The 13,842-nt window shown below is 42.1% G+C and overlaps 1 protein-coding gene across 1 annotated transcript in view; it reads left to right on the forward strand.

Annotated features, from left to right (window-relative positions):
• adam19b (ADAM metallopeptidase domain 19b) overlaps window positions 1–13,842 on the forward strand; it is a 186,658-nt gene that overhangs the window by 133,287 nt on the left and 39,529 nt on the right. Inside the window, exons 13-15 of the mRNA XM_059989994.1 lie at window positions 8,408–8,497; window positions 9,095–9,290; window positions 11,236–11,344. Coding sequence (XP_059845977.1) covers window positions 8,408–8,497; window positions 9,095–9,290; window positions 11,236–11,344 — 395 coding nt within the window. The remainder of the gene's footprint in view (window positions 1–8,407; window positions 8,498–9,094; window positions 9,291–11,235; window positions 11,345–13,842) is intronic.

Here is a 13,842-nt window from a genome sequence, read left to right on the forward strand (position 1 = left end):
TGCTCTGATTTATAAAGGCCAGCATACCAAAAGCTTTCTTCACCACCCTATCCACATGATATTCTACCTTCAGGGAATTATGCATTCCTAGATCACTCGGTTCTACTGCATTCTTCAATGCCCTACCATTTACCATGTATGTCCTATTTTGATTAGTCCTACCAAAATGTAGCACCTCCCACTTATCAGCATTAAGCTCCATCTGCCATCTTTCAGCCCATTCTTCTAACTGGCCTAATTCTCTCCGCAAGCTTTGAAAACCTACTTCATTATCCACATTGCCTCCTATCTTAGTATCATCTGCATACTTACTAATCCAATTTACCACCCCATCATCCAGATCATTAACGTATATGACAAACAACATTGGACCCAGTACAGATCCCTGAGGCACACCACTAGTCACCGGCCTCCAACCTGACAAACAGTTATCCACCACTACTCTCTGGCATCTCCCATCCAGCCACTGTTGAATCTATTTTACCACTTCAATATTAATACCTAACGATTGAACCTTCCTAACTAACCTTCCGTGTGGAACCTTGTCAAAGGCCTTACTGAAGTCCATATAGATACCATCCACTGCTTTACCCTCGTCAACTTTCCTAGTAACCTCTTCAAAAAACTCAATAAGATTTGTCAAACATGACCTTCCACGCACAAATCCATGCTGACTGTTCCTAACCAGACCCTGTCTATCCAGATAATTATATATACCATCTCTAAGAATACTTTCCATTAATTTACCCACCACTGACGTCAAACTGACAGGCCTATAATTGCTAGGTTTATTCTTAGAACCCTTTTTAAACAATGGAACTACATGAGCAATACGCCAATCCTCTGGCACCCCGTTTCTCATGACATTTGAAATATTTCTGTCAGAGCCCATGCTATTTCTACACTAACTTCCCTCAAGGTCCTAGGGAATATCCTGTCAGGACCAAGAGACTTTTATATTCCTTAAAAGCGCCAGTACTTCCTCCTCTTTAATCGTCATAGTTTCCATAACTTCCCTATTTGTTTCCCTTAACTTACACAATTCGATATCCTTCTCCTTAGTGAATACCGAAGAAAAGAAATTGTTTAAAATCTCCCCCATCTCTTTTGGCTCCACACATAGCTGTCCACTCTGATTTTCTAAGGGACCAATTTTATCCCTCACTATCCTTTTGCTATTACTATAACTGTAGAAACCCTTCAGATATATTTTCACCTTACTTGCCAAAGCAACCTCGTATCTTCTTTTAGCTTTTCTAATTTCTTTCTTAAGATTCTTCTTACATTTTTTATATTCCTCGAGCACCTTATTTACTCCATACTGCCTATATTTATTGTAGACTCTCTCTTTTTCCTAACCAAGTTTCCAATATCCCTTGAAAACCATGGATCTCTCAAACTTTTAACTTTTCCTTTCAACCTAACAGGAACATAAAGATTCTGTACCCTCAAAATTTCACCTTTAAATGACCTCCATTTCTCTATTACATCCTTCCCATAAAACAAATTGTCCTAATCCACTCCTTCTAAATCCTTTTGCATCTCCTCAAAGTTAGCCTTTCTCCAATCAAAAATCTCAACCCTGGGTCCAGTCCTATCCTTCTCCATAATTATCTTGAAACTAATGGCATTGTGATCACAAAGGTGGAGGTCTTGCTCCAAGAAGAACTGGAATTTGATTGTAAGCAAGGTGGGACAACAGAAACCTGATTAGATGAGCACTAACCAATCATGAGGGACAGATGATGGGGATATAATTACTACCAGCTTAGCTATGACCAGACATCATTCCTGATGAAGATAGCAGAGCTTGTTATAGAAACATCGGTTAAAATCAAAACCCATACCCAACTAGAAGCCTGGGAAGAGTTTATTTGTTATATACACTAGATCCTTTTTATATATATTTTGATAATAGACTTACTTTGAATTTTGATTTATAAGGCACAAAAAATTATGTCTGATCTGCTAAGTGGCTCCATTGTTTCCTGGTTTTATTTCAAAATTCCAGCATCTGCAGTTTCTGTTTTACAATGATCTCTTTCAAGAATGCCCCACCTTGAAAAACCTCCACCCTTCTGCTTGACAAATGCTTGTTCTCTAATTCTTCCAGCGCTGCTGAGTTATTGATCTGAAATATTAACTTGCACCCTCCTCACAGATACTGCCAGACCTTCTGAGTATCTCTTGTATGTTTATTTTTTTATTTTATACTAAGTAAATGCAAGTTATTTCTCTCCAAGAGCTTCCCAGACTGTGACACATAACTAGAATTTATTGATCTAAGCATCATTTTCTTCTTGTGACATCACTGACTTACTGTGGGAATTAGTTCGTATAATGGATATAATTTAAAACTGAACACATCCAGTTGGTAACGTTACATTTTTTTGTGATTTTGTATATTTCAGTGTTGATTCCAAGGACTAGGAGTCTTAGTCCAGGCATCCAGTGTCAATGCTGCTTTTAGAAAACAAGGTCCACGCTCCCAGGTTTTTCATCTATAAACAGCACTTTCCCCAGATGTAGCAAACCAAACTAATGGGTAGCTTTGGGATTAGATTGATTGCTTCAGTTTAAAAAAATTCCTAGATCCTCTTAAAGGGAACTTGTAGAAACTGTTAGCTTTCAGAAGTGCTTTCTGGATCAGAGAATCTGTGTGGAGTTGGTCTAAGCATGCTCAGCCCACAACAAAAGTATAACATTGACACACTGCCAAGTTAGCCAGAAGTGTCAAAAGCTTTACATTCTTTAAAACACTTGAAATTTCCAATAGTTTGAGGTATTAAAATAACTTGTATATGGTGAAGGAATTTCAGTGCTTAAAAACCAGGGAGCACTTTAACACTAATAAATCCTTGCATCCCTTTTAAACACCTGCATGCACTTAGAGAATTTGTAAAGGAACATTTCTTTGAAAGATCTGAAAGATAATTTTCCACCTAATGAATTTATTTGAAGCTCTTTCTAAATGACCAGACTCTTATTAAAGACTTGTGGCAATTTTATTCAAATCAAGTATACATGCGACTGACGTGAATTTGGCAATTGTGAAATGTTGGATCGTACAATGCCTCTGGTAATGCTTCTGGTTCACAGCACCAGCGACCTTTGGTGCTGGCTGTGTGGAGTTTGCATGCTCTTTCTGTGACTGCATGGGTTTCCCCTGGGTGCTCTGGTTACTTCACACATCTCAAAGATTAGCAGGTTGGTAGGTTAATTACTTACTTACTGCTGGTTACACTGCTGGCATTTAGGGCAGCAATGAAAGTCCTCCATCTCTGGTGGTGTTCAGGGCTTTCTTCATGTCAGTCATGCAAATCCTGGGTGGAGACTCAGGAACGCCATCGCACTCAGATGTAGAGGGATTCTTCATTGCTGTTTCTGTAACAATTTTGCTTTATAGTCAGGATCCTGAGCTTTCAGCTGAAACCCCAAACCTAGAGGACTGTTGGACCACTCTTAGTCTGGTCTCTACCCTTTGACCTGTTTCGCAAGAGTAACCCTTACCAACAGCCAAAGCATAAAGTGCTGACCCCAGCCAACATCGTTCTCTGCATCATTGTGGCATGCAAGCCTCCAATCCATGACAAGGTTGTCCCCTTGCAGTGGTAGGTTAATTAGCCACTATAAATTATCTGCATATGTAGGTCATTGGATGTTGGGAAAACTAGGATAGTGTTGATGGGAATGTGAGACAGGATTGGTCAGAAGGAATGTGGTGAGGGAATTGCACTCAGACCTGGCACAGATTTGAATAATATCTTTCTTTCTCAGAAGAAAATCTGTGAATCACTTAGAGCATTTAGTTTAAGTTCATTATGTCATGTTGAACTTCATGGAGAATTCAGCCCCAGAATAATTCTGCTACCAGAGGCGAATAGAAATCCCCATGATTTTGTATGCCAAAATTGCCCTGAGTTGTTAGGATAATACTATCACATTTCCCTGTCATTATCCTATAAACGCCAGCCTCTGTGTCTGCGGTAATTTTAACTTATATTTTGTGGATCATTATGGATGCTTTACTGGTGATTTTGAATCAAGAACCAAACTGAAATAGAAACTACCTCAGATTGCCTTCCCCTAATCTGTTCACTCTAGCTATCGTCTCTTCACACTCTCAGTTCCTGTGCAAGGTCCCACCCCAAAATACAAACCATCTTGTGTTGTGGTAGTTAACGGGTTAATCCTATGCCACTGTGGTAGCCACTCCCACATGGGAAGAGTTCACATACTGTACAAGCAGCGTTATCAATAAAGTTCAGTTCAAGATCCTGCATGCCGGGCTCCTGGTGCGTTCTCTGGACCCCCCCTCAATATTGAACACAACATCTTGTTGTCTCTACAGATGCTGCTTAACCTTCTGGGTTCCTCCAGCAGCTTGATTTCTGGCTCTCTCCCAGCATCTGTAGTCTCTTGTGTCTCACAGGACTGGACTTTGAAGGAATGTGTAATGGAGGTAGGAGGTCTGTAGAGATCTCACTGAAGCAGATACAAGGACTAAATTTCTTATGTTTTTAACTACCAAATGGACCAAGGGCGTACTCTTTGAAATGATATTTCTGCCATTTTGAGCATGAATTTTCAATGTGAGTATGAAGGAGTGAAGGAAAAACATTCTGATAGTTAATAGATGAAATGACAGCAGTGTACACAGTGGGATTCTACAGATGCTGGAAATCTTGAGCAGCTCAGACAAAGTGTTGGAGGAACTCACCAAGTTGGGCAACATCTTTGGAATAAACCATAGGACATTTTGGTCAGAGACCCTTCATCAGGACTTGAAAGGAAGGAGGCAGAAAGCAGAATATGAAGGTGGGGCGGGGGGGTTAGGGAAACTAGCAGTGATAGGTGAGACTTAGGTGGGGGGAAAGGTAAGTGGTTGGTGGAGGAAAGATGAAGTAAGAAGCTGGGAGGGGATAGGGGAAAGAGGTAAAGGGCTGAAGAAGGAGGAATCTGACAGGAGAGAACAATTGACTATGAAGTAAGAAAGAAAGAAGGGAGCTGGAGGGAGATGTTGGGCAGGTGAGGAGAATGGGTAAGAGTGTAACTGGATCAGGGGTTCTCAATATTTTTTTTTATACTAATACCATTTAGTAGGGAGCCCTTGGACCCCAGATTGAAAGCCCCTGAACTAGATAGAGGAATGGAAAAAGAAAGAAGAAAGCAGGGTGGATAATTACCAAAGGCTGAAGAAACTGATGCTCATGCCATCAGTTTGGAGGCTACCAGACAGAATATGAGGGGTTTGTTCCTCGTTTTAGATTTATTTCCATGTTGACACTGCTTGCAAAGGCAACCTCTATTGCCTGGTCCTCACACAATTTTTAAAGTGATGGCCTCCTTCTTGAACCGTGGTGTTTGTGCCAGGCTTGCTGTCAAAGAAAGAAGCAACTTGCATTTTTATGTAAATACCTTTCAGCAACTCGTGAGGCTTCACAGACAATGACGTATATGCTGCCGTAAGGGAGGAAATGTGCCAGCTCTTTTGCATACAGTTCAGTTCTCCTTCGACCCTGAAAAATATCTACCCATATTTTTGATTCAGAATCCTGCAGCAATTTTCAAAAGGGTTAAGTTACTTTGGTTTTGAATGAGCTTACCTGTATTATGCTGGGCTTTCTGGCCCCTTCTTGAGGCCATATTGCTGCATGGGAAGACTCTGCTTATAAGCTGAATTATTTTGGTTTTCAAGTTTATACAGTCCACATTTTCTAGCAAATTTCTCTTGATGTGAATCTTGGCTATACTGAGAAGATCACAGTAATTCCCTTCAGGTATTAATATTTACATATTGTGCAGGGCTTCTCAACCTTGATTACCATGTATTCTTCAGAGAGAAATTACTTTCTCCAAGGGTTATATGGCACTTCATCAAAAGGTGGAATGGGAGAGCAGGGAACTTCCAGCAATCCTTCACTTTCCTTTGATGCATGATTGAGTAAGAAGAAGGCATGGGAGCAGCCACAGAACAGAATCCTTCTCAAGAGTTTGAGGCAACACAATATGATCCATTTTACCACAACTCGGTTCACTTATTTGGGTGTCAGCATGACTCTCACTTCTGAACCAGGAGATCATGCCCTGCTGCAGAGACTTGAATACAAAGTAAAGGCCACTGCTCTAATGCAGTACCAATGGAGTGCTGCACAGTCAAAATGCTGTCTTTCAAATGAATTGTTAAACCAAGGCAGATATTAAAGTCTTCATGAAGAACAAGCCCATCTCTCCGGTCTGTTGGTCAATGCGTCACTAGTGCCTATAAAAACAAACTATTTAGTAACTTGTGTTGGTGGGACCCTGCTGTGTATGAATTGGCAGATGTATTTGGAGAACAGGGGTCACCTTAACTAACAATGATACACATTATGTTATTCTAATGTTCTGAATGAATTTTACTTTACTTTGAATTTACTTTTAATTTTGAAATTTGACACTACGAATGGAAGCTCTCTTCTTTATCTGTGATACATGAGCCTGAATTATTAACTACAGTTTTTATTGCTGCCTCCTACAATGCTCCTGTGACGTGGTTAAGTCACTATTTACTTGCAGTATGTTATACAAATCTAAGTTTGTGATCTTGATTGCTGGCTACCTTGAGTGAGTTGAGAATAGGGAAGTGGTGCTAAGTTCTGCCTCCCTGCTACATCACTGATATAATATAAAAATGTAAGAAAAAGGAACAGGAGTAGATAATTAGTGTCCTTAGTCTTTTCTGCCATTCATCAAAATATTGACTGATCCAGTAGTGACATGAATAGTACTTTCCTGTTCTTTCCTTGTACCTTATCGTTCAAATATCAATTTTTGCCTTGAATATATTCATTAACACTATTTCCAGAGACCTCATGTCCTAACTGCTTAAGGGAAAACATTTCTCCTTATTATTCTCTTAAATGGGGAAATGCTTCATCTGAAACCATGGCCTCAGGTTCTAGATGTCCCTACTAGGGAAAACATGCTCTCAGCATCCATCCTGTCAATCCCCTTAGACTATTAAAGTCTCACTAATATTCTTAGACATCCTCTCATTCATTTAAATCCCTGTAGTGATTGATGCAATACATTTAACCTTTCATCCTCTTTTCCAGAAACCAACTTACTGAACTTTCTCTGCAATACCTTAAATGCAAACACGTCTTCCCTTAAATATAAAGACCAATATTATACATGATATCCCTATTAGTTTTAACAGTGCCTACTTTTATATTCCATTCCCCTTGCAGTAAAGACCAATATTCATTTTTCTTCCTAAAAGCATTGCCATATTGTGTTTCAAGCATTGGGAGCTCAGATCCTTTGGTTCTGCAACATTTAGTTTTTGAGTCTATTTAAGTAATCATTTTCTTTTTCATTCTTTCTTCCAAAGTGGATAAATAATCTCATACTTCCCCATATTATACTCCATCTGCCAACTTAATGCCCTCTTATGTTACCCATCTATATTCTTCTGCAGGCTGTTTGCATCTTCCTGACAACTTACCTCTCTTTGTATCAACAGCAGCCTTGGTTCCAGGACAAGAAGCTTTTATTGGTTTTCATTCCTTGCCTACAAAATATGTAGTTCAGTTATCAAGGTCATTATCACAGAGCAGGGCTTCCCAATCTTGTTTATGCCATGAACCCCTACTATTAACCAAGGGGTCTGTGTACCCCAGGCTGGGTATCCTCATCATAGTGTGTGAATAGCTGAGGCCCTAATATTGATAATTGTGACAACCAATAGTTAATAATTACCAGTTCAAAAATGACGTAATTAGCTGTTTTCTGATAGTAAGCCACTCCTCTCTTCATACCAATATATCATTCCAAACTCTGTAGTGTAATTCTTTCACTGTGCATTGGATGTGTAGGTCTTTTGTTGGTATTGCTAGTGGTAGTGATACACTTCAAGTCTTTAGTGGGATTATTACTGGTCAACAGCAGTGTATAACAGTGACAGGGAGCTGGATTCTGAAATCCGGTCACATTGACCGTATTCGATTATTTTGATCTTGCCTCTTTGACAAAAAAATTCAGACCAATTTCAAGGTCTGTGAAAGGAAAGTTCATCTCAGCCACATTCAAACAAAACAACCTCACCATTAAACCAAACCCAGCAATTCCACGTTTCCCAAAAATAAAACTTTCTATAGAGCACACTTAAATTCACAAAAACATGCATTCATGGGGAAATGAGAAGGAATGAGGACCTGGTCAATGGCTGGGACACAGAGTGGAATAATGCCCTATTGAGGATTGCAGACTGATTAGTTCTGTTCAAGAATAGGACTATGGAGCTCATTCTAAATCTCTTCATGACTTAAAATAAACCTCTCTAATCTATGTGGCGTGTCTCAGCAACGTATGTTTAAGTATGTGTTGCTATTGTTGTTCTTCATAGCTTGTACTTGTTTTTCAGGAATGTACCAACATTTGTTGCAATGCTAATAACTGCACTCTGAAGGTAAATGCAGAATGCGCTCATGGGATCTGCTGTCATAATTGCAAGGTTAGAACCCATTATCTTTCATTTGTACAATTTATTTGTATCTGATGTTTTGCATATGTCCAGTAATTCACCATTAGATAGAAATTTTCTGGGTTACTGAAAATAAAACCTACTGGGAGCCACAGTATTTTTATGAGGAAAGGAACCAGCAGAGCCTGTATTCAGGGACTGAAAGTCAGTGCAGCTCCATGTAACCTTGCAAGCTCCCGACTACATAAGTTCAGCATGTTTACCAAGATGAGCCCAGTAGCTAATATACTGCACTAAAGCAGGCAAAGCTTATTAAACTTTCTCATAGACTGGCTTGAATACTGAACTATTTGGCTCAGTGGACTAAAACTCTCTGACGGTCGGCATACACTGTTAGAGCTTCCTCAGTGATGGTTCTTCAGACTCTTCTCACCCCTCAGTGAAGGAAGAGAGAGAGAAAAAAACAAATAATCATGAGTCCTCATTCAGGTGTAAAGAACCTGTGGTAAACACACGAGGACTCCTAAATGAGTCTAGACCTACATTCTGTTGAAATTGATTTGTGACTTCTAATGGTATTACAAGATAGCTCTCACTCATGTTGTGGCAAATTTTCTCTTCCTCTAGTTGAAGAGCTCTGGCACAGTGTGCAGGAAGTCATCAGGACCATGTGACCTACCTGAGTACTGTTCTGGCACCTCGGAATTTTGTCCAGCCAACTTTTACCAAATGGACGGGGTCAGCTGTGATGGAGGTCAGGCTTATTGCTACAATGGGATGTGCCTGACTTATGAAAACCAGTGTGTGCTGCTTTGGGGTGCTGGTAAGATCAAAGGGAAGTCTCCGTGACCCTGCTTTCAGTTTTGGTGTTCTGTTTGTTTTCTATATTAAGAAAGTTTTGGGAAAGGTGGTGGTGGTGGTGGATTGGAGTTGGTCAAAATATCAGCTGACTTGTAGTCTATGTTGGAAGGGGTGTATTGCAAATGACAGATGAAGCACTGAAAGAACTTGAATTTGTAAAGCCCCTTGTACGGCAACAAGATTTCCTGAAGAGCTCTTTAGCTAAATAAGAGGAGTCATTTGTAACCTGGGTAATTGCAATAACTACTTTGTACACAGCAAAGACTTGGCAACAAAGTAGAAAAGATTATCTTTATTAATGGAAGATGCTGACTGCAGCACTAATACTGATGGGGGCAACCAAACCAGGGAAAGAAGCCTTACTACACGAGATCATGAATGGTAGTGGAATGTGGGGAGGAGTCTCCATGATGATGGCAGGGCCCAGCATGTGATTTTGAAAGTGAGGAATAAAGAATTCACAATCATGTTCAAACAGAAATGTCAAATAGAGAGCTATTTAAGCTTTGTTCTGACAACCTCACCCTCAGAAAAGCCATACTCCAGCTAAATTGATTAATTCTGTGTAATATCAAGAAATGCTTGAATGCACCAGATGCAGTGAAGGCTACAGGCCAACACATCAGCTGCAGTCTTGAAGACTAGCTGTTCCTCCAGCCAAGCTGCTCCAGTATAGTTACAGAACTAGCAGCAACCCAACAATGTGGAAGTATGATCTGTGCGCAAAAAGAATTTTAAATCCAATTTACCTAAGGTCTGCTCTCAATAGTTAGCATAGTTACTGTATTTGTTGATAGTGCTATCAAGCAACACTTAAGCACCAGTAACGCATTAATGTTTTAGTTTGAGTTTCACTCATCACCTCAGCCTCGGACCAAATGTTAACCAAAGAGCAGAATTCCAGAAATGAGATGAGATCAACTGCTTTTGAAATCAAAGGCAACATTTGACTGAGTATGGCATCAAGGTCCCAAGGAGAATTGTGGTCAATGGGCATCAAAGAAAATCATCTAACGCTTGGAGTTATATTTTGCATGGAGGAAGTTTGCTTTGGCTCTCAGACCTGACCTGCAGGGAATCCTAAGAGCATTGTGTCAGCTCCAATTGTTTTAACTGCTTCTTCAATAACTTTCCTTCCACTGTAAAGTTAAAATTGGGGATGTTTGCTGATGACTGCACAATGTTCATTCCCATTTGCTCCCATGGTGGAGCAAAAAACAAGTTGCTGGAGGAACTCAGCAGGTCAGCAGCATTTGTAGATGCACAGGGGTGGTTAATGTTCGAGACCCTGCATCGGGACATTGCTTCCACATATGCTGATTGACTCATTGACTTCCACCAGCTCTTTGTTCCTCACCGCAGATTCCAGCATTTGCAGGCTCTTGTGTCTCCTTAAACAGGAAGGTTATCCATGCCTGCTGGAAGCTAGATTGCAGTTAGCTCAGATTACAGGTTAGCTCATCTGCACATGACAAATGTAGAAGTGTACAGTGGCTCCGACATTTATTGACTTTGCTTCAATATTTAGTCATCAGCAAACATCCCCAATTTTAACTTTACAGTGGAAGGAAAGTTATTGAAGAAGCAGTTAAAACAATTGGAGCTGACACAATGCTCTTAGGATTCCCTGCAGGTCAGGTCTGAGAGCCACAGCGAACTTCCTGCATGCAAAATATAACTCCAAGCGTTAGATGATTTTCTTTGATGCCCATTGACCACAATTCTCCTTGGGACCTTGATGTCATACTCAGTCAACAAGAAAGTTGTTGATAGTTGCAAGTTAGTTTAAAATTACTATCTTAAACTTTGAATGTCATTGCTACTTGTTAAAAGTTTTCTGGCATTTCCTGTTGATGGTTTTGAGTGAGGTCCTACTCCCTAATTGATCATCTTCTCTGCTGTTTCAGGAGCTCGAGTTGCTCCGACAAAATGTTTTGAAAACGTGAATGTTGCTGGGGATACCTATGGCAACTGTGGCAAAGATCATCGGGGAAATTACCGCAAGTGTGAAACTAGGTATGAAGGCACCTGCATTCGTTAGTCTATTTCCAGTTGTATTTGATTCATCTTATGTAGAGCAGCAGAGAGGCTGGGAGGGGAAGAGTAGGTAACCTGGTAATTGTTTGGTAAACTACCAAACAATTTTGCTTATTTTTTATTTGTTGCCTGTCTAATGTTGCCAAAGATTAATTTAATGGAGAAGAAATAAACTATTGTCTTTGTATACCTGCTCATTCTTAGCATATTCCAAAAGACTAAACAACCAATAAAGCTCTTCAGTCATCATTGCTATTAAGAAAATATAATACACACAAGCTCCCACAGATGGAATTGGCCAGATAACTTGTATTTTGTTCTGTAATAGCCGAGGGAGAAATATTAGTGGGATCCAGGGAGAACAGTGCAATCGAGTCTTCATTACATATGAAAGTGAGCACAGCTTTATCTGGGGCAGGGGATGTCTCATGAATTATAATTTTGCAAACAAGTAACCAAGAGAGGTCTGGACAGTAGATGTAGTGTGTATGGACTTCAGCAAAGGCTTTGGTACGGTTCTCCGTGATAAACTGATATGGAAAGTGATGCACCATCAATAACTCTCCAAGACGGGAGGTGAACGATGGGCTTTAATTAGCTGCAAGAGGCCATGATTAGCAACAAGAGACCACCACACAACACCCTGGAGACTGAGGGGGGAACAGTGCCTCCAATCGCCTTTATACAGGGGTCTGTGGGAGGAGCCACAGGAGCAGTCAGCGGGGGGGGGGGGGGTGTCCAGACAGGTATATGTAGTTCACCACATTCACCCCCCCCCCCCTTTGTTTTAAATGAGAGTCCCCATGGGGCGAAGTTTCTTACAAGTATACTTAGTTAAGTCTATCAGGCGGTTGAATCTGTTGCTGCGATCTACATAGCACCGGCGGTGATTGCACGGAGACGGTGGTTGTGCTGGTTCCGGCCTAACTGGAGGTGTCAGCCCATTAGGCATCAGTGATCCCTCGTGTGTGCAAGGCGCCCGGTATGGGAGTGTTGTGAGGAGTCTGTGTAGGGCTTGGTGTGCGCGGTGTCACCTCGGGTACAGGGTTCATAGTTACTGTGGAGTGTTCCGGGTGGTGGTCTGCTGCTTCTGCGGGCGCCAGGTCGCGGATGGAGACCGTGTCCTCCTGCCCATCAGGTAAGACCACGTAGGCATACTGGGGGTTCGCATGTAGAAGGTGAACCCTCTCAACCAGCGGGGAGTATTTATTACTCCTCACATGTTTCTGGAATAGCACTGGCCCTGGGGACGTCAGCCAAGCCAGTAGGGTGGTCCCAGTGGCAGATTTCCTGGGAAAAGAAAAGAGGCACTCATGAGGGGTGGCATTGGTGGACGTACATAACAGGGAGCGGATGGAGTGGAATGCCTCGGGGAGGACCTCCTGCCAGCGAGAGACTGGCAACTCCTTTGACTTAAGGGCTAAAAGTGTGGCCTTCCACACAGTGGCATTCTCCCTCTCCACCTGTAATCCCATTACCCCGGGGATTATAGCTCGTGGTCCTACTAGTAGCAATGCCCCTAGCCAGCAGGTACTGGCGCAGCTCGTCACTCATAAAGGAGGACCCTCTATCACTGTGGATATAGCAGGGATATCCGAACAGAGTGAAGAGCTGGTGCAGGGCTTTTATGACAGTCGTGGCAGTGGTATCGGGGCAGGGGATGGCAAAGGAGAATCGCGAGTACTCGTCGATTATGTTGAGAAAGTACACATTGCGGTCGGTGGAGGGAAAGGGGCCCTTAAAGTCGACACTCAGTTGCTCAAAGGGGCGGGTGGCCTTGATAAGTTGCGCCTTTTCAGGACGATAGAAGTGTGGTTTGCACTCAGCGCAGACTTGACGGTCCCCAGTCATCGTCCTGATGTCCTCCAGGGAGTAAGGCAGGTTCCGGGCTTTCACGAAATGGTAAAATCGGGTGACCCTCAGGTGGCAAAGATCTGCATGGAGGGCGTATAGCTGGTCGAGCTGTGCGCTGGCACACGCTCCCCGGGATAGGGCATCAGGGGGCTCATTGAGCCTTCCAGGCCGGTACAGGATATCATAGTTGTCGGTGGAGGGTTCTATTCTCTACCGCAAAATTTTATCATTTTTGATTTTGCCCCGCTGTTGGTTGCTGAACATGAATGCAACTGAGCGCTGGTCAGTCAGCAAGGTGAACCTTTTGCCGGCGAAATAGTGCCTCCATAGTGCTTCCACTATGGCCTGGGCTTCTTTCTCCACCATGGAGTGCCGAATTTCAGGGCCCTGAAGGGTACGAGAGAAGAATGCTACCGGCCTTCCTGCCTGATTGAGGGTAGCAGCCAGCGCGAAGTCAGAGGCGTCACTCTCTACTTGGAAGGGAATGGTCTCATCCACCGCATGCATCGTTGCTTTGGCAATGTCCCCTTTAATGCGGCTGAAGGCCGCGTGGGCCTCGACTGAGAGGGGAAATGTGGTAGACTTGACCAGGGGGCGGGCCTTGTCTGTGTAATGGGGGACAC

The sequence above is a fragment of the Hypanus sabinus genome, chromosome 15 (genome assembly GCF_030144855.1).
Source record: "Hypanus sabinus isolate sHypSab1 chromosome 15, sHypSab1.hap1, whole genome shotgun sequence".
Taxonomy (NCBI): Eukaryota; Metazoa; Chordata; class Chondrichthyes; order Myliobatiformes; family Dasyatidae; genus Hypanus; species Hypanus sabinus.